The sequence below is a fragment of the Trachypithecus francoisi genome, unplaced genomic scaffold (assembly GCF_009764315.1).
Source record: "Trachypithecus francoisi isolate TF-2019V2 unplaced genomic scaffold, Tfra_2.0 Contig01461, whole genome shotgun sequence".
Taxonomy (NCBI): Eukaryota; Metazoa; Chordata; class Mammalia; order Primates; family Cercopithecidae; genus Trachypithecus; species Trachypithecus francoisi.
The window spans coordinates 8,243,026-8,262,655 of record NW_022681433.1 but is presented as its reverse complement, the minus strand read 5'-3'; the positions used below and the strand labels follow the sequence as shown (position 1 = coordinate 8,262,655).

Here is a 19,630-nt window from a genome sequence, read left to right as displayed (position 1 = left end):
CCTCCTCTGAATCAAAACCTGCTACAATATCAGATTAGGCTTCTGAAAGCTACTGCCTAATATTGATGAACATGTGTTTATCTTTTGATTTTTTGAACCTACTAATTGCTTTGGTCAATGATGCCTATGTAAGTTTTTAATCATTGTTTTACCTACGTGAATTTTTGAGCATCTGCTTATTTTGACCTCTTATCCATAATACAGAGTCTGAGTAGTCAGTGAAACTTGATATCAAGAGTGTAGCATAATAACATAATATGTTGAATTTGAAAAACCATTGTGTAATACTAACCTTTAAATAAGAAAATTTCGAATACATGTATACACACATATATATATTTTTGTTAGTCTTCCTGAAAAGTGACTCAACACAAGTACAGCAGCGTTTTTACCCACCACCTATACTTCTGTGTATTCCTAGTATCCAGATTTTGGTCTCTAGTGATACTCTACACAAAACAAAGCCAAGTCATTGCTGGTCCAGTGTCTTAGATGAGGAAAACTCAAGGTAAGTTTGAATTCTCTGATACTGGATATGGGATGAGGCAGAGCTCCTGAAACGATGAAGGAACCAACTTACAGGCCTCTGATCAATCCTAGTAATAATATATGTTTTTCAAATAGAATAATGTTTATGGTTACTTTAAATAATTTTTCAAGGACTTTGAGTTTATAATGAACCCATATTCTAAAAAGAAAAGTTAATGTAAGTGTGCAAAGTGCCAAAAGAGAAATATCATAAATGATTGGTCAGCATTGTTAATCCTACAAAATAGCAGAAAGGGTCTTCAACATAAGCTTTAATACTACTGCCAAACCGAATTGTATTATTAGAATGACAGGACAGTAGATTACTGTTTCTGGATCACCAGAGCTTAAACATTACATCTTTTGCTGGGTCTCATCTAGTTGCAAAAAAATTAACTTGTGTGATGGGTATCAATTTAGTTTGTATTAACATAGTAGAGGAAATTTAACTGAAAAAGGAAGTTACTTCCAGACTTGCAGTTTAGGTTGAATTCATCTTGTTAGTGTCAATCAAGTTTTGTACTCTTAGCAAGAATTAGTTGTTTGATAATCCAGAGTTTGAAATTTTTTTTAATCTTCATTTTCTTTTTTCAGTTTGGGAAAATCACCTTAATCTCAGCAATGCATCAAAATAAATATTAGTACAACTCTACGAATGTGTAAAGTTAAGTGCAGAAATAATAAAGAACAAGCTTATGGTGTTGATAATGATATTTTAGAGTAGAATAGAATAGAATAGAATAGAATAGGAGGCTGGGCACAGTGACTCATGTATGTAATCCCAGTACTTTGGGAAGCCGAGCAGGGTGGATCACTTAAGGTCAGGAGTTTAAGATCAGCCTGGCCAAAGTGGTGAAACCCAGTCTCTACTAAAAATACAAAAAATTTAGCCGTGTATGGTACTGTGCACCTTTAATTCCAGTTACTCGGGAAGCTGAAGCAGAATAGCTTGAACCTGGGAGGCAGAGGTTGCAGTGAGCTGAGATTGCTCTACTGCACTCCAGCCTGTTCGACAAAGCAAGACTCTTGCTCAAAAAACAAAAAAAATCTGTAATTTTAACTAATGTTTTCTGAAGTCTTATTAGGATAAAGACTATGTTATAGTGATCTTTGAAACAAATTTTAAGTTTGATTTGATAAGATGCTTGTAATATAATAAACAATAAATTTTAAGTCACAGCCGGGCGCGGTGGCTCATGCCTGTAATCCCAACACTCTGGGAGGCCGAAGTGGGCGGATCACCTGAGGTTGGGAGTTCAAGACCAGCCTGATCAACATGGAGAAACCCCATCCTACTAAATATACAAAATTAGCCAGACATGGTGGCGCATGCCTGTATTCGCAGCTACTCAGGAGGCTGAGGCAGGAGAATCGCTTGAACCCAGGAGGTGGAGGTTGCAGTGAGCTGAGATTACAGCATTGCACTCCAGCCTGGGCAAGAAGAGTGAAACTCTGTCTCAAAAAAAAAAAAAATTAAAGCACAAAATCGGATTTTTGGCAGGACATGTCAGATAACATAGTATAAGTTGTGAAGATGTGAAAATCTATCTTGATTATTTTGAAAACCAAAAAAAAATTAATAAATTATTTACCTCTGTAGTTTTCTGAGGTGAATTTATTCTGAAGAATATATACTAAGAAGTGAGTTAACTTTAGTGGACCTCTTTTTGAAATTACTCAAAGCTATTTTATATACATATTATTTAGGAACTGTAATATTTATAAAACTTGTGTTTTAAATTCTATTTGTATCTTTAGGTTTGCTTTGTTATTCCATCTCTAAATTAAGAGTAATTATGTTTTTCTTTTGTTAATGATTTATAGCCCTCTCTAATACACTTAAGAGTTGTTTGATTTTAGAATATGTTTCCTGCAGGCAAAGCGAGTAGATTTTTATGTTTAATACACTTGTAAATCTCAACAATAATATCTGTTTCATTACCTCATTGTGATACTAGTTTTGCTTTATGGGTTCTCTTTGCATACTGTTCCCTTAATTTAGTTAAACATCTAGTGGTGACACAAGGAGCCAAGTGTAAGATCTTATCACGTAAATGAGAGCTTTGTTCCTTATAGTAATAATTAACCAAAAAACATGTATTTTTAAAATTAACTGTTTCTGTAAGGATATAACAATTTATGAATGCAATCATTTTGCAAGTTAGTCAACTTTAAAACTAAGTACTTAGGCCGGGCGTGGTGGCTCACGCCTGTAATCCCAGCACTCTGGGAAGCTGAGGTGGGCAGATCACGAGGTCAGGAGATCGAGACCATCCTGGCTAATATGGTGAAACCCCGTCTCTACTAAAAATATGAAAAAATTAGCTGGGCGTGGTGGCAGGTGCCTGTAGTCTCAGCTACTCAGGAGGCTGAGGCAGGAGAATGGCGTGAACCCAGGAGGTGGAGCTTGCAGTGAGCCGAGATAGTGCCACTGCACTCCAGCCTGGGCGACAGAGCAAGACTCCGTCTCAAAAAAAAAAAAAGAAAGTACTTAATAATCAAACTTTTTCTCGAAATTATAGAATCTCAGAGGTAGACAGTATGTTAGATACCATCTTAGTCAAACTTTCTATTCACAGAAAAAAAAAGTCATAAAGTTAGGTGGCTTGTCCAAACCTGTGAAGATTCTCTGACCCAAATACAGTGGCAGTTAGATGCAACAGCAGGGTTAATAGTTTGCCTTTTGGCCGGGCGCGGTGGCTCAAGCCTGTAATCCCAGCACTTTGGGAGGCTGAGACGGGTGGATCACGAGGTCAGGAGATCGAGACCATCCTGGCCTACACGGTGAAACCCCGTCTCTACTAAAAATACAAAAAACTAGCCGGGTGACATGGCGGGCGCCTGTAGTCCCAGCTACTCGGGAGGCTGAGGCAGGAGAATGGCGTAAACCCGGGAGGCGGAGCTTGCAGTGAGCCTCCGTCTCAAAAAAAAAAAAAAAAAAAAAAATAGTTTGCCTTTTTTTTTTTTTAACCACCTCATCTCAAAAAGTTGAGCCTACTAATACTACAGAATTTACGCATGATGAAGCTGGGGAGCAGGTGCATCAGAAAGATAGCTTCAGTAGCTCCTGCTTCAGCCTCAAGTTCTGTAACACATGAATTGCAAAACAATTCCATTTATAAAATGAAATTTCAATGTGTAATGCTGGGCTCAGGTGTATCTCTGTAAATAGCATATGAAGTTACCTCCACAGTTATGATTCATTATTGTTTCCCTCCCTGTTGATTACCTGTGTTCTAGCCACTGATGACATGTGGCTGTTGAACACTTAAAATGTGGCTGGTATGAATTGAGATGTGCTATAAGTGTTAAATACACATTGGTTTTCATGTCCATATCCAGCTCTGAACCTCTGTACAGTTTTGTTTTAGTGGGTGTTTGGGATTGCTATGCATATCTCTTACCAATCCAGTCAAACCTTTGGGGCCCGTCTTGATCCCTGCTCTTTCATTAAAATGTTTGGGTCTAAATTCATCTTTTTTTGTTTATATCTCGTTATTCCCTTTCTCCCTTTTTAAGCTTACATAGGTTCTTAATGATAGTCTATCATGTTTTGTTACCTAATAGGGGCATGCATTTATGCCTGCCTCTAGAACAATAATTAAATAAATTGCTACTAGAAGTGAAGTTGCACCTAGCAATGTATTTTCAGTCTCCAAACATTTAGCAGAGGGAGGGCACATATCTGAATATTAATAAATACATGTTGAATTGAGTTTCTGAATATATGTTTGTCATTTTAAAAACCCTTATATTTCAATATGTTATAGTTTTCAAAACACTTTCACATATGGAGCTTTATTTAATCTTCCTAGCAATTTTATTAGATAGGCAAGGTAATTATTCTTTTCATTGTTAGATGATAAAGTAGGGACTTAAAAAGACAATATAAAAACTGGTGACACTTTTGTTTCCTGTGCAATGTGATTTCCTCTCTTTTGGTTGAAAACACTTTAACTGTCGTGGAAGAGTAGGTCCTGGTTTCTTTTAAGCTCGTCTGAAGTTATTTTGAATCCTTTATTTATAATCACAATTTTCTTGGATCTCATCCACTGGGCTATAGGTACACACCAGGGTCTTTGGGGCAAGTTGTTGTGAAAACTCCTTATAGGTACATACCAAGCAATAAGTGATTGTTCTTTAGTATATGGTTTTCAAATAAATTTTATCTCATGTCAACTCCATTTGATTAGGAGTGCATGTGTGGGATCCTTTGTGTAGAAAGTTGTGAAACACTGTTTAGTTTTAACAAGGAAATGTTTAGTTTCATCATAAGTATATGAGAATGAGGGGAATGAGGGTAATTAAATGCTATATTATTTAATAGAGTAGGTCAGTTTTTATTTCTGGTCAGTATCTTTTTTATGAACATTCCTAATATGAAAATGTCCTGTCTTAGTCTGAGCAGAAGAGGTAGGAAAATGAGACCTCTGGATGTCATAGTCCTTTTCTCATCAGAAGAGACCGTCTCTCTCCCTCAGTTTGCTTTTTCCATCTTCAGCTTCAACAAGACAGCTGTGTTCAATTGGCCTTTCAACTAATGGTGGTTTTGCAGCAGTTTTTGTACTTAGGTCTAACTGTTTATTCAGAATTTGCCATGTTAAAGCTAAACAGGAAATTAAATCATAGATATAAAATGATATCTTTATTAAATATAACCTCATTGGGTTTATGTAAGAGGTAAACACAAACTCAAGCCTAAAATACAGTGAGCAGTCATACATATATTATTGATATATAATTAAGTTAATTCTTTAATTTAACAAATATTTACTTAGTGCTGGTGTGTGTCAGGCATTGGTGCTGATTACTAGAAATATAACAGTGAAGATGATGTTCAAAATCCTGCTCCCACATTTTAGTGGGAAAGTTAGTAAATGTTTTAGAATTTTCTCTTTCCTTTATTTGGTCAACTGTTTTTTGTATTTAAAAGAAATAATTTGAAAAACTCATTAGTAAATGACAACGAGCCACGTTGTTAGGAAGACCTTTCCCTTGTCACACTTACTGAAGTGGGGCCAGATGTGGTGGCTCATGCGTTTAATCTCAGCACTTTGAGAAGCTGAAGCAGTAGGATCGCAGGAGCCCAGCAATTCAAGACCAGCCTGGGCAATAAAGTGATACCCCATCTTTACAAAAAAAGAAAGAAAGAAAGAAAGAATTAGCTGAGTGTGGTGGCATGAACCTGTAGTCCCAGCTACTTGGGAGACTTAGGTAGGAGGATCGCTTGAGTCCAGGAGTTGGAGGCTGCAATGAGCCATGATTGTGCCACTGCAGCCAGGCTGCATACCACAGTGAGATTCTGTCTCCAAAAAAAAAAAAAAAGTTCATAAATAATTTTATGAATACTGAAAAGGCATTTTGAACAATAAATTCATGAATTTCCTAATTAATCTTTTTTTTTTTTTTTTTTTTGAGACGGAGTCTCGCTCTGTCGCCCAGGCTGGAGTGCAGTGGCCGGATCTCAGCTCACTGCAAGCTCCGCCTCCGGGTTTACGCCATTCTCTCGCCTCAGCCTCCCGAGTAGCTGGGACTACAGGCGCCCGCCATCTCGCCCGGCTAATTTTTTGTATTTTTTTAGTAGAGACGGGTTTCACCGTGTTAGCCAGGATGGTCTCGATCTCCTGACCTCGTGATCCGCCCGTCTCGGCCTCCCAAAGTGCTGGGATTACAGGCTTGAGCCACCGCGCCCGGCCCCTAATTAATCTTTACTTCTATAGATACTGGTTCTGGTTTTGTATGTATAAATAACAAATAAAATTTGGGTAAATACAGAGTTAAAGAGTTTAGAAGTATATGGAATTCATTAAAAAGTCCCTTTAGGGCTGGGCACGGTGGCTCACACCTGTAATCCCAGCACTTTGGGAGGCTGAGGCAGGTGGATCATCTGAGGTCAGGAGCTCGAGACCAGCCTGATCAACATGGTGAAACCCTGTCTCTACTAAAAATACAAAGAATTAGCCAGACGTGGTGGCACATGCCTGTAATCCCAGCTATTTGGGAGGCTGAAGCAAGAGAATCAGTTGAACCCATGAGGTGGAGATGGAGATTGAAGTGAGCCGAGATTGCACCATTGCACTCCAACCTGGGCGACAGGAGTGAAACTCCATCTCAAAAGAAAGAAAAAAATAAAAAGTTCCTTTAGAAGAGATGTTTCTTTTGGTTTGGACTGCATTGATATTTCTTTTACGGGTTCATTGTATATCTTTATTTTACAATTGTGATTTAACTTGTTTTATAAATGAAGTTCAAATTCTTCATCTTTCAGATCTTGACAGAGCAAGTATGTACTCAGGTCGTACACAAACCACATCCAGACCCAGATTCTACAGTGAAAATTCAGAATCCAAGTGAGCAAATGGCAGTTCTTTATTGTATTGGGGTCGGCGCATGGCAACATATGAGACTAAATCAAAACTTTTCCTAACCCCTTAAATCATTATGGTGTTTACCTAGTTCATGACAGTTTTAACTCACCTTATATAGTGCTACGTATTTATTTGAAAGTCAGTAATATGTTTTGAGTTGAGCATAGGATATGGTTATAAATCTTTAAGTTTTTTTCTTTGTTTACAGTGATTCTTAAAGTGGTGGCAACTTTGTTAAAAAACTCTACACCAAGTGCAGAGCTGATGGAAGTTCGTCGTTTATTTTTATCTGATATGATAAAACTTTTCAGTAACAGCCGTGAAAATAGAAGGTAAGCAGTTTGGGTACTATAACAACACTTTATTCCATAATTAATATTTTCTCTCTTAGAATTTCAATTCATTTCAAATCTTTTCCATATTGCTAAATGCTTTTAATCATCAGAAAAGACATATTATGTTTCTTTGATGTATTCAGTATACTTCTATTTATTTTTATATTGTTTTTATTTTGTTATATGGATATTATATTTTAATTGTATATATGAATATACATATAAACAAACACTTATTTAAAATGTAATATCCCTTTTAGTGGTACCTATCTATCACCAATAGAACTTTCCGTTGTAATTGTGTTGGATTTTTCATTTTTGTCTATGCTTTCCACCCCATTTTTCTTATGGCTGATTGTTGTGCATTTTTAAGCTAGTTAGCTAGAACGTGGGGTAGAGTCTGAGGCCATGAACTCTGGGGTCGTCATTGCCTGAATCTATAATTTAACAAATATTGACTGAGTGCCTATTGTGTTCAGGGTAAGACCCAGTGCTACACAAGGTAGTCTTAGTACACAGTCTCGGTACATTCCAGTGGGAAAGAAAACTATAAAGCAATGATTAATGCATAATGTGTTAAATACATTGTGAGTGCTAAAGGTGGTAAGAAAGTAGAGAAGCAATAAGTAAATCTGACTGTGAAAGTTAGGAAAGTGATTTTGAATGACAAATAGGATTTTTCCTGGTAGAGAAATAAGAGAAAGTCATTCCAATTACAGAATATATAATGTGCAGCATGACTGTACACCTTACTTTACTGAGGTCAGATCATATTTTCACTATTTTATTTATCAAAGTTTCGAAATAGTAAATTCTAACTTAATTTGGATATTTTTAATGAGATCAATTTTTTTTTCTCCCAAGATGCTTATTGCAGTGTTCAGTGTGGCAGGATTGGATGTTTTCTCTTGGCTATATCAATCCTAAAAATTCTGAGGAGCAGAAGATTACTGAAATGGTCTACAATATCTTCCGGATCCTTTTGTATCATGCAATAAAATATGAATGGGGAGGCTGGAGAGTCTGGGTGGATACGCTGTCAATAGCCCATTCCAAGGTAACATTCCAAGATTTAACATTTTAATATCAGAGTTATTGCGGTGGATTAAACGGCTACAGATATGCATCTGGTGCCATCTTGTGGGCATGTTAGGTTTTGACAGATTCCTGTATCTCAGTTTTGTATTTTTTTCCTCACTGTTCATAGACTGTTAGAACTTGGAAGTGGCTTATAGATGAATTAATTCAAATCCCAAATTTATAAATTAGGAGTTTTATACCCAAAGATGACCTACATCTGTTTTATAGCAAATCTGAGAACTTTAATCTGAGCCACTTGCTCTTTTAACTGGTTCTTGGAAGACTATTTCATGAAATAGTCTCTGAAATATACTTTTTAAGACTTTTTTTAAGAAGTCAGCTTTTTTTATTTCCAAGTGAATCATAAATACATTTAAAGTGTTTAAGTTTAGTGGTATTTTAATTGCACTATCTTTTCTTTATTTTTAATCTTAAAAATCTGTATGTCTGTATTTTAAGTATTATTTGATTTTTGGTAAAATGAAATAGTGAGTTAAAGTATACAAGTATATACACATTAGATTCTGGAAATTCAGAGTTAGGATATCTCATCGTGAAGTGTTATAGAAGAAGCATGGGTGTCAAAAGTACAGTTTTTAATTTAGTCTGTGCCATAATTGAGTTTTGTGATTTTAGAAGACTCATTTAGTCTTGTTGAACACGAGTTAGAGAAAGACAATACATAATATAAATGAATTATCATGGTTTTGAATAAACCTTTATTCACCAAAAGAGATGATAAGCAGATTTGTCCCATGGGCCATATGTTACCAACCCCCACTTTTGGGACTTGCATTCTTCTTCTGTAAAATTAAGGAGATTTTTGTATTATGAGATATTCTTTAAAGGATGGTTCCCCCAATCTAAAATTCTGTTAACTTATTTAAATATACATTAATAGCACCTATGTCTATAAGAGGAAGACTATGAACTTTAAAAAATATTAGAAAAGCTTTTGTTTCTATTATAAATTTACATTTTGTAATATAGTGATGCCTCAGATTTATCATTGCTTCAACAAATTTGAAAATAGCAAAGAAAAAGACATTGCAGGTCTTTGTGTAAAAAAAGGATTCTGATTATTAATAAAGAAGCCTAAGTAAAGTAACAAATTCAGAGCAGCTTATATAAGAATAAAACTATCATGTTTTAACAGCTTGTAAATTTATATATTTAATGATATGTGTGAATGTTTTAACTTCAGTTGTTGGGACAGGTGCACATATGAGCAATAGATGGTGAAAACAAACATAGTAATAGTACTTTGAATGTTGTATATTATAGCTGTTTATTCTCTGTTTAAGCTTACATAAGTATGTGAAAGTTAACTGGCATATTAGGTTTGAGTAACATTGAAATACTCAGCCTAAAAGAAAATAACTTTTAATATTGCTGAGTTATCTGTGTGATTTTGGCAATCCTTATAATAAATCATATATAGCTGTATTTGTTGATTATTTCCAGTTCCTTAATAAAACTAAGCACACTTGCTTTAGGATTAACAAGTGCCAGCTTTGAAGTCTTAAAATTTCTGACATGATTTTTCTATTTCCACAGTTTAATTTGTATTATTTATTTTTTTCTTTTTGATATGTACAAAATGCCTTAATGTTTTCTTTACTTATTCCTAAGGTCACTTATGAAGCTCATAAGGAATACCTAGCCAAAATGTATGAAGAATATCAAAGACAAGAAGAGGAAAACATTAAAAAAGGAAAGAAAGGGAATGTGAGCACCATCTCTGGTCTTTCATCACAAACAACGGGAGCAAAAGGTGGAATGGAAATTCGAGAGATAGAAGATCTTTCACAAAGCCAGAGCCCAGAAAGTGAGACCGATTACCCTGTCAGCACAGATACTCGAGACTTACTCATGTCAACAAAAGTGTCAGATGATATTCTTGGAAATTCAGATAGACCAGGAAGTGGTGTACATGTGGAAGTACATGATCTTTTAGTAGACATAAAAGCAGAGAAAGTGGAAGCCACAGAAGTAAAGCTCGATGATATGGATTTATCACCAGAGACTTTAGTAGGTGGAGAGAATGGTGCCCTTGTGGAGGTTGAATCTCTGTTGGATAATGTATATAGTGCTGCTGTTGAGAAACTCCAGAACAATGTACATGGAAGTGTTGGTATCATTAAAAAAAATGAAGAAAAGGATAATGGTCCGTTGATAACATTAGCAGATGAGAAAGAAGACCTTCCCAATAGTAGTACATCATTTCTCTTTGATAAAATACCCAAACAGGAAGAAAAACTACTTCCTGAACTTTCTAGCAATCACATTATTCCAAATATTCAGGACACACAAGTACATCTTGGTGTTAGTGATGATCTTGGATTGCTTGCTCACATGACTGGTAGTGTAGACTTAACTTGTACATCTAGTATAATAGAAGAAAAAGAGTTCAAAATCCATACAACTTCAGATGGAATGAGCAGTATTTCTGAAAGAGACTTAGCATCATCAACTAAGGGGCTTGAGTATGCTGAAATGACTGCTACAACTCTGGAAACTGAGTCTTCTAGTAGCAAAATTGTACCAAATATTGATGCAGGAAGTATAATTTCAGATACTGAAAGGTCTGACGATGGCAAAGAATCAGGAAAAGAAATCCGAAAAATCCAAACAACTACCACGACACAAGTAAGCTACCTTATATGAGTTCTAGAAATAAAAAAATGCATTGAATAGATAGAGTTGTTAGCACCAGAACGGAGTACTTTCTTATCAGGTACTTCCTGTTTGTATTGAATTATAGTATAATAGTAATTTATGGAATGAAATAGTGTGGTATAATTTCATGTATATAAGAAATTAAAAATATCTCAAGTATATTTCCAACTCTGCCACATTCTTCTGTGTAACTTTGCTCAGCCTCTCTGGGCCTAAGTTTCCTTATATAGCACAAGAGGTTGTACTAAAGGATGACTAAGGTCTCTGCCAGTTCTAACATTTTAAACTCTGTGACCACATTTACACATTTTGAACTCAAGATCTTCATTCTGAATACTTGATTAATTTTAACCTTTTAAGCTTCAGGCCCAACCCTGTTCTGTGGATTATAGAAAAGAGGATTTGGAGCCCAGATTGAACTGATAAATGAAGGGGAAGGGAACAGGGAACTGTTATTTATCCAGTGCCTACTATGTTCCAGGCACTGTGCTATATGTTTTCAGATTTAATCCTCACAAGAACCCTGTGAGGTAGGTAATATGGCTGAGAAAAATTAGAATTATTAGCAGTGAGAATTTTCTGTACAACCACATGAATAGGACTTTGTTATAAGACAATTAAAGACTCTTAGGTCTGGTTGTTAGGAAATGTTAGTGCTTCAGTTTTGACCTTGCTGGAATAAAGCTAAAAACAGATGATGTTTTCTGATACGGATTTTAATTGTTGAGCTTTGAGTTATGACTACTTCTTTACACTCTAGGATAAATAATACCTTATGGTTAAGAGTTTAAGAAATAAGAATACTTTTCCTATTAATGACTTGGGTTTTGTTATCCTCTGGGTGTCCCACTTGCCTTTTAATGTCATTGAAGATACATTGAATGTGTTTCCATTAGGGCTATACTATGAGGAGTAAACCATGCCTGTCTTGTGTCTTTGTACTCCAGTAAGAATCCTTAAAGATATATCATGTGTGTGGGGAAAGTATTTTTATTTTTTCTGTAACTGCCAATTTCCATTTTTTGTGGCAGTTGCGTTGTAGTGATAATTGGCAGGAAATGAGAATACTGAATTAGATACAGATGTAAAATAAAGGAGAACATCATGCATTGTTTATTGAACAAAGGCTTGCCTGTTTTACATTTGGAGTTTATAGACATTTTTCTGGTTTGTGTTCTAACTTACCAAATGCATTTGTGTTTTTGAATTGAAGTATTATAAGTGAAACAGATTTTAAAGTTAAATATTACTTGAAACTGTTCAAGTAATATTTTTTCTAATCGTGTGCTTTAGTTACAATTAGTTGATGACATATATCCAGTATACTTCACTTTGTATATGCTCACTTCAGTAAGGAAGTGATGTGGTCTAATTTAAAGACTCTTAATGGGGTAAAGAGGATCTGGTTTTCAGTATGAACTTTGGTGTTAGCTTTAGGTATTTGATTATCTTGCCTAGTTTCTGCAATAGTAAAGTAAAAGCAATAGTGGAGACTTCAGCCCAGAAAGTTTCCTGTGCAAGGAGTTACCAGGTGAATAATATTTGTGAAATATATTAAACTACTAAAGTCATATGCTAAAGCATTAAAGCATTGTTCACTTTACTATGCTCACAGTTTCATTTTGAAGTAAGGCATTTCTTTTGTATTCCACAAAAGTTCACCTTTTCCTTCTTTAGGCTGTGCAGGGTCGGTCTATCACTCAACAAGACCGAGATCTCCGAGTTGATTTAGGATTTCGAGGAATGCCAATGACTGAAGAACAGCGGCGCCAGTTTAGCCCAGGTCCACGGACTACAATGTTTCGTATTCCTGAGTTTAAATGGTCTCCAATGCACCAGCGGCTTCTCACTGATTTGCTGTTTGCATTAGAAACTGACGTACATGTCTGGAGGAGGTAGAAATATTTCTTTTTTATAAATTAAAAGCAAATATTTAAAATTTGCCGTTGCCTGTTCTATTTTAAAGAGACTTGACAAAACCAAGAATCTGCCTTGATTAAAGGAATTTCCACATTTTTCTTGTTTCCTGTTTAAATTAATACCATGTACTAAATTTATTAGTGATGATATTATAATACATACTGTTTAAAGTTTAAAATCACTCTGTGACATGTGTATTCGGAGCCCGTAGTATTTGAGCAGTTAGTGGATATCAGTTCAAAGATAATAACTTAAAGACAACACATCTACATAAATTAAACCATTGCCTTTCTAAATGTTCAATTTAATTTTTTAATAGTAAACGTGCAACCAATTAATTATCACAGCATATAATTCACATAGGCGTGAATACAATTCGGAATTTGACGGATATAAGTAACAAGGGCAACTTAAATGATCTAGCACAACATTCTTAGGAATGTCGGCTTCTGTGCTTCTCCTCGTTTTCCTTTTAGGATTCCAAGTGGCTGCTTCAACTCCCAACATCAATTCATCATGAGAAACTTGCCCAAATTAAAAGGCAGAGATGACTCTTCTTCCTTCCTCTTCTTCCTGTTTTTCCTCTGCCTCCTCTTCTTCTCTCTCGTCTTTCACTTTCTCTTTTTATTCTCCTCTTTTCTTCTTTTTTTTTTAAAAAGAAGCCCCTCAAGAAATTTCCCCCTTATGTCTCATGAGCCAGCAAGATGACATCCTCTTTCAAAATTAATCACCAGAAAAAGCAAATGGGATTGTAATGACTGGTTTTTAGGGACTAATACTGGTTAATTAACTAGTAACTAGGGTGAGGCTAGTCTTTCCTATACCCAATCAAGCTCAATAATAGAACAAAATATAAAATGTGTGTTAGCAGGGAAAAAGTTATGACTGTTGTGAAGACGTCAATAAAGTCTGCCATAGAAAGATTTTAATTTTGATTTTATTTGATCAATTTGTTCTTATACTACTCGTATATTTTCATTGCTAATTATTATATGATAAATTACCTAGAGATGGTAACTAAGGAAACCTAAATACCGTGAAATACGTTACTATTAACATGAAGACCAATGTATGGAGATAAATTATGTAATTTAATAATTATAATATCAGTAGCCTCCAAGTGAGTGATACTCAGCTTTTTTTCCATCCACCCCTACTCTTGTGTTTTTGTTTTCTTTGATGGGCTCTCATGAAATTACCCAAGTAGAATTTAAGAACATATAAATTTTTTAAAGGTAGCACTTTATTTTTAGGACAGGGAGAAACATCTTGAAATTTAAGATACACAGTGATAGATAATAATTCACAACTCTAAAAGGGTTAGAATTATTGACTTAATTTTGACCATGTAGTAATTTATTTTTTTAATCTTATTTTTTTTTCCCGTTAAAAAACAGTTCAGGCCAGGTGTGGTGGCTCACGCCTGTATCCCAGCACTTTGGGAGGCCAAGGCGGGAGGATAGCTGGAGCTCAGGATTTCGAGACCAGGGCAAGACCCTGTTTCTAGAAACATTAGCTAGGCGTGGTGGTGTCCACCTGTAGTCCCAGCTACTCGGGAATCTCCTGGGCCCAGGGAGGTTGAGGCTGCAGTGAGCCATGATCCCACCACTGCACTCTAGCCTGGGCAACAGCAGAGATCCTGTCTCAAAAAGAAAAAAAAAAAATTATATTCTTGACTGACACCAAACAAAAGCAGTGTATTTTTTTGACATCTACATTGTGTGTTTTGTATGGAAACACTGTACTACCAACTTAGTTTGAGATTTTGTTGCTTTTCTTATTAAATAAGTTCTTGAATTTGTACTGATTTGTTCATATTCCCCTCTCATGTCACTTCTTTAACAGTACACATTTTCAATGTGACTAGTCACAGGTGGGGCTGAAGTCACTGATGGTGTGACACATTGAAACTGCCTACAAAGTAAAACTTGCAGTTAAATTTTTAGGGTTTCAGTTTCAAATTTTATTTATAGGTATGAAAATTTTGAATTGGTTATATTTGGAGTTTCCATATTATTTTTAACATTAGACATACTTTTTATATTTAAAAGATTCTGCCTTTCAACAAAAAACAATCAGATTTGGCAACATAAATATTTTTAGCCAAATTTATTGAGTCAGTCATATGTCTTAGAGTTTAGTTCTATATTTTTCAAGCAAAATAATAATAATAATAATGAGTTAATATACTTGGACACAACAAAATTCTGTGGAGATGAATGCTTAGTTTTTGGTAATATGATATCTTAATTATAAATCGCTTTATTTTATAATAATTTAATTTTAAATATGGCTAGCTCCTACAATTCTATAATTTTTCACTTGTTATTCTAAGTAAATTGTCTAAGCTTTTCATTGAAGTAAGCCAAATACATACTCATTTCTGTTTTCTGTATTGTAGCCATTCCACAAAGTCTGTAATGGATTTTGTCAATAGCAATGAAAATATTATTTTTGTACATAACACAATTCACCTCATTTCCCAAATGGTAGACAACATCATCATTGCTTGTGGAGGAATTTTACCTTTGCTCTCTGCTGCTACATCACCAACTGTAAGTACTTTGCCTCCATCTAGTGGTTATATTTTATAATTACATGACTTGAGTATTTCAGTGGTGGTCTAGGCTGTAAACAGATTTTAAACGGACCTGTACTTTTTAGGGAACTTTTTAACCATATAAATTTCTGTTTCCACCACTTCTGTTGATCAGTGTTGGGTTCCAGCTATGTGTGCTTATGAAAATATTTCTCTGGTAATTCTGATGAATAAATGCTTCATCAGAAGAATATTGCATTCTTCATCAGAGATATTACATCTCTCTTCAATTCTATAGTATAAATAAACTCTTAAAATCCTTGTTATTTAACATTTTCATTTATTTACTGATGCAACATTTAATTTACAAAATCTAGCCTTATCTTGATTTGTTTCTATATTAAACAGTGAAATGTGTTAATACATTTTAAAGGCATTTAATGTTAATTGTGTATGTCATTTAAAATATAATAGGTCAATGTTAACTTTATATTTTGGTTGTCATTAAAAACAAAATCTTTGATTCATATCGAGGCAGACTCCATAGCTACTTGCTCAATGGGAAAGAATATAGAAATTTGCTTCCCATATCACCCATGTTCTTGTTGCCGTATGGAAACTCATCCTTAAAGCTTAGAAAGTTTACCTTGCCAGAGGGAAATCTTTCATTTTACTAAGATGTCTGTTAGTTGGTGAGACACTGTTTCCAAGTTGATCTCTAAGTTTATTTCATCATTAACAAGTTTTTCTATATGACTCTTTTTCTTACTGTCCTTTTGTCAATGCCACCACCATCACCAGAGCAGCATTGAAACTTCAACATTAGCAGCCACAGGCTATATCCTCACACACTTTCCCCAGATTTTACTCTTCTATTTTATTCATGATTTTGCTCAAGAAGTCCACAAAGGGAAGCATTCCAGTTCAGAAGGAGGAATGCAACAGAGCAAGTCACCAGTAGGGCCTTAATCAAATTAGCAGCTGAACCAAGAAAATGGAGCTAGAAAGAACAGTATAAATGGTTGATGGTGTGTGAAGAGTACAGATATACATATACCACTCCTTTTCTTTCATCTCTCTTTTCCGCTGGTGATTTATACCAAATTCTGGTAAGTTGAGAGTTACGTATGATTTTTAAAATGCTTTCTAATAGTGAGACATAGAGGGCATTTTTTTCTTCTGTTTTCCTTTTTTTTTTGGACAGAGTATCATTCTGTGACCCAGGCTGGAGTACAGTAGGGCGATCTCAGCTCATTGCAACATCCGCCTCCTGGGTTCAAGCAATTCTGCTGCCTCAGCCTCCCAAGTAGCTGGGATTACAGGTGTACACCACCACACCCAGCTAATTTTTGTGTTTTTAGTAGAGATGGGGTTTCACCATATTGGCCAGGCTTCTTTCAAACTCCTGACCTCAAATGATCTGCCTGTCTCGACCTCCCAAAGTGCAGGGATTATAGGCATGAGCCACCCCTCCTGGCCAACTTTTTTTTTTTTATATATATTGAAGACCGAATAAATCAATACTTTCTTTGTGACATTTTTCTTGATTATATAAATTACATTTTATGTTTTATAAATTATCATTTGTTATGAAGAAATTTTTTAAAGGTTGTATTGAAATTCACTTTGAAATGTAATATTGAATGTTTTTAAATTTTGCATGGAACAAAAAATACTTTTTATATAAAAATAAGTTTAGCAATAAGTTATTAAAATTTGTATAGGTTTAAAATATTCACATTATTAAATAGTTTTCCAAATTTTAAAGTCAAAAGATGTTTAGCTATTAAGATAGAATATTCAAATAATGAAGTAAACTAGAGCATATTTACTATTGCACCAGTCAAATTTGCTTATTTATTTTGTGATGATTGTACAGTAAATATATTGACGCTTTGAGGTTGACTTCCAAAGTTATTACAATTCAATTTTGACCACTATAGTTTGGAATTTAAAATTATTTATTACCTAGACTTTCTTAACAGACTTGGGAATTCGTTCAATTATAGAAACCTTTGTTTATTTTCTCAATTTCTGTATTTCTGTTATTTTGTCCCATTAACTGTTTGACCTATGCCTGGTTGTACAACATACCTGATTTTATGTTTTCTGAATGGATTGCTTCCTTAAGAGAAATAGCCGAACCTTTCTCCCATTTTGTATCTGGTAGAACTATGATTGGTGCTGACTGCTGAATGTCGTTTCTGTGTTACGGGGTTGTATAATATTCTTGCTAGAAGTTGTAACGTAGCAGAGGGATAAAGGAAAGAAGAGGTTGAATAAAGAGGGAAATTAAACCTGAATATTTGGGCTTTTTATGTTTAAATTAAAAGTGTAAAAAGCCAAAAGAGAATTTTGGAAGGGATAAGCAAAAAGAGGAAACATTGGTAACGTGAAGATTACTCAAAGGTAACATTGTCTTGTAGGTGCTTTTAGAATTTTAATGCTAGATACATGAAGAGACATGGAGACATTTGAAACTAAGGTTTGAGTGATCTGGTAATTTTGTTTATACATACAGTTTTTCAGAATATTCTTCTTATATGCATTTTATGAAGAAATAGGAATAGTAATGGTTTATGGCAGTAGTTCGCAAACCTTTTTTGTATGGGGCCGGATGGGAAATATTTTAGGTTTCATTGGCAGTATTGTCATCTGTCACAGCTAGTCAACTCTGCTGTGATAGTACAAAAGCAGCAATAGACAATACAAATTTTTTTGTCTGCTATTTCTATGAGATTGACATAGAAGTGGTCTCTTTTCTGCCCTGGAAATTTAGATGAGTACAGTAATTTATACTAGAGATAACATTTTTGTATTGCTATTATAGTATCATCATCATGGAAGAAAATTTTGACTGTTTAATCTTAGTTGGAAGGAACATACCTTAATGGAAACTTAAGAAAAAAAGAATATGTATTGTTTATAATGATAGGTTGAGCACCTTGAACTTAGTACTCTTGAAGAAGCAGCACTTTATGGGAGTTTCAGTTTTACCTAGATTACTTAATTTCATATGTCGCATAGAAAATACATTACAAAAGTAGTTTCAGAACTCTGAGTTAGACCAATAGTTTTAGCTGTAGTACTCAGGGAAAAAAAAAGACCTTTTAGTATGTAATTTGGCCAATCTTTGCTTTGGGAAAGCAGCAATATTTTTGTTGTTGATTTTTTTAGTTAATGTTTTTATGACTAGTTAATTGAATCCTCTCATTTGTTCTCTAATATATTGTTTAAGTTGGTCATGAATGAAAGCAAAAAATTGGAGAAGAAAAAGAAAAACAAAGAACATGGATCAACCACAAATTACACACGTTGTGATTTTAAGTTGACCACTTTGGTCAACCATCCTGAACACTGAATATTATGGAACTTAATTCAGGGCTTAATTTTCTCTGTCCCAGAAAAATAGTAGAGACTGACATTTCTAGCTCTCCTAACAGTTTCATAATTATAAGAAAGGAGAACTGCTTTTTCTATTTTGTCCAAAAATAACGAAGTCTTACTTTTAGTTTACTTAATATTATTATCAGAATATGTCATAAATATATTTGGAAAAATTATGAATAATGTTATTGGTTTTGCTCTTCTTTTGTTTATCTCATAGAACTGATCATACTTTACTATTCTTAGGATGCTTTTATATGTTTTCCTATACAAGGTACCATGAAAATAGCATATTTTAAAATTTATACTCACATGTACTTGTCAAAAATTAGAAAGTAAGAATAGTTGATTTTTATTGTGAAGCCTAATTCTATCTGATATTTGAATATAATGAATATAATTATTAATTTAATAAAAATCTTAAACTTAGTATAATACCTATGTAATTACCTTTATTCATATTCAGGCATCGTTTAGTATATCAAGTTATTTTCTAGCATGGGAAAGTGGTTTATAAGTTATAATCTCTCAGATATTTTATTCTTTTATTAGCTTCTGGGAATTTTCAACTATAGGAAGGGTTCTGTATATTTGAGAATACAAATTACATTATTTTCTTATAGAAAATTCTAGAGGTTGGTATAAATAGTTCATTTCCCTGAGTCATTTCTGCCTAAACCAGAATTGAGGTAGGGATTTTACAGAGGCATTATATTAGCTTATTTATCAAAATGTTCCATTAATTATAGGAAAAGATACTTGCTTTGTAAAATAGAGTATGCATTATTTCTAAT

At 34.4% G+C, this 19,630-nt stretch overlaps 1 protein-coding gene across 8 annotated transcripts in view; it reads left to right on the top strand.

Moving 5' to 3' along the window:
- Window positions 1-19,630, top strand: part of NBEA (neurobeachin) — a 786,519-nt gene that overhangs the window by 204,897 nt on the left and 561,992 nt on the right. For all 8 annotated transcript variants that reach the window (XM_033235426.1, XM_033235381.1, XM_033235435.1 and 5 more), the window contains 6 exons: window positions 6,797-6,878; window positions 7,105-7,228; window positions 8,096-8,288; window positions 9,944-10,960; window positions 12,668-12,885; window positions 15,312-15,465. In XM_033235426.1, coding sequence (XP_033091317.1) covers window positions 6,797-6,878; window positions 7,105-7,228; window positions 8,096-8,288; window positions 9,944-10,960; window positions 12,668-12,885; window positions 15,312-15,465 — 1,788 coding nt within the window. The remainder of the gene's footprint in view (window positions 1-6,796; window positions 6,879-7,104; window positions 7,229-8,095; window positions 8,289-9,943; window positions 10,961-12,667; window positions 12,886-15,311; window positions 15,466-19,630) is intronic.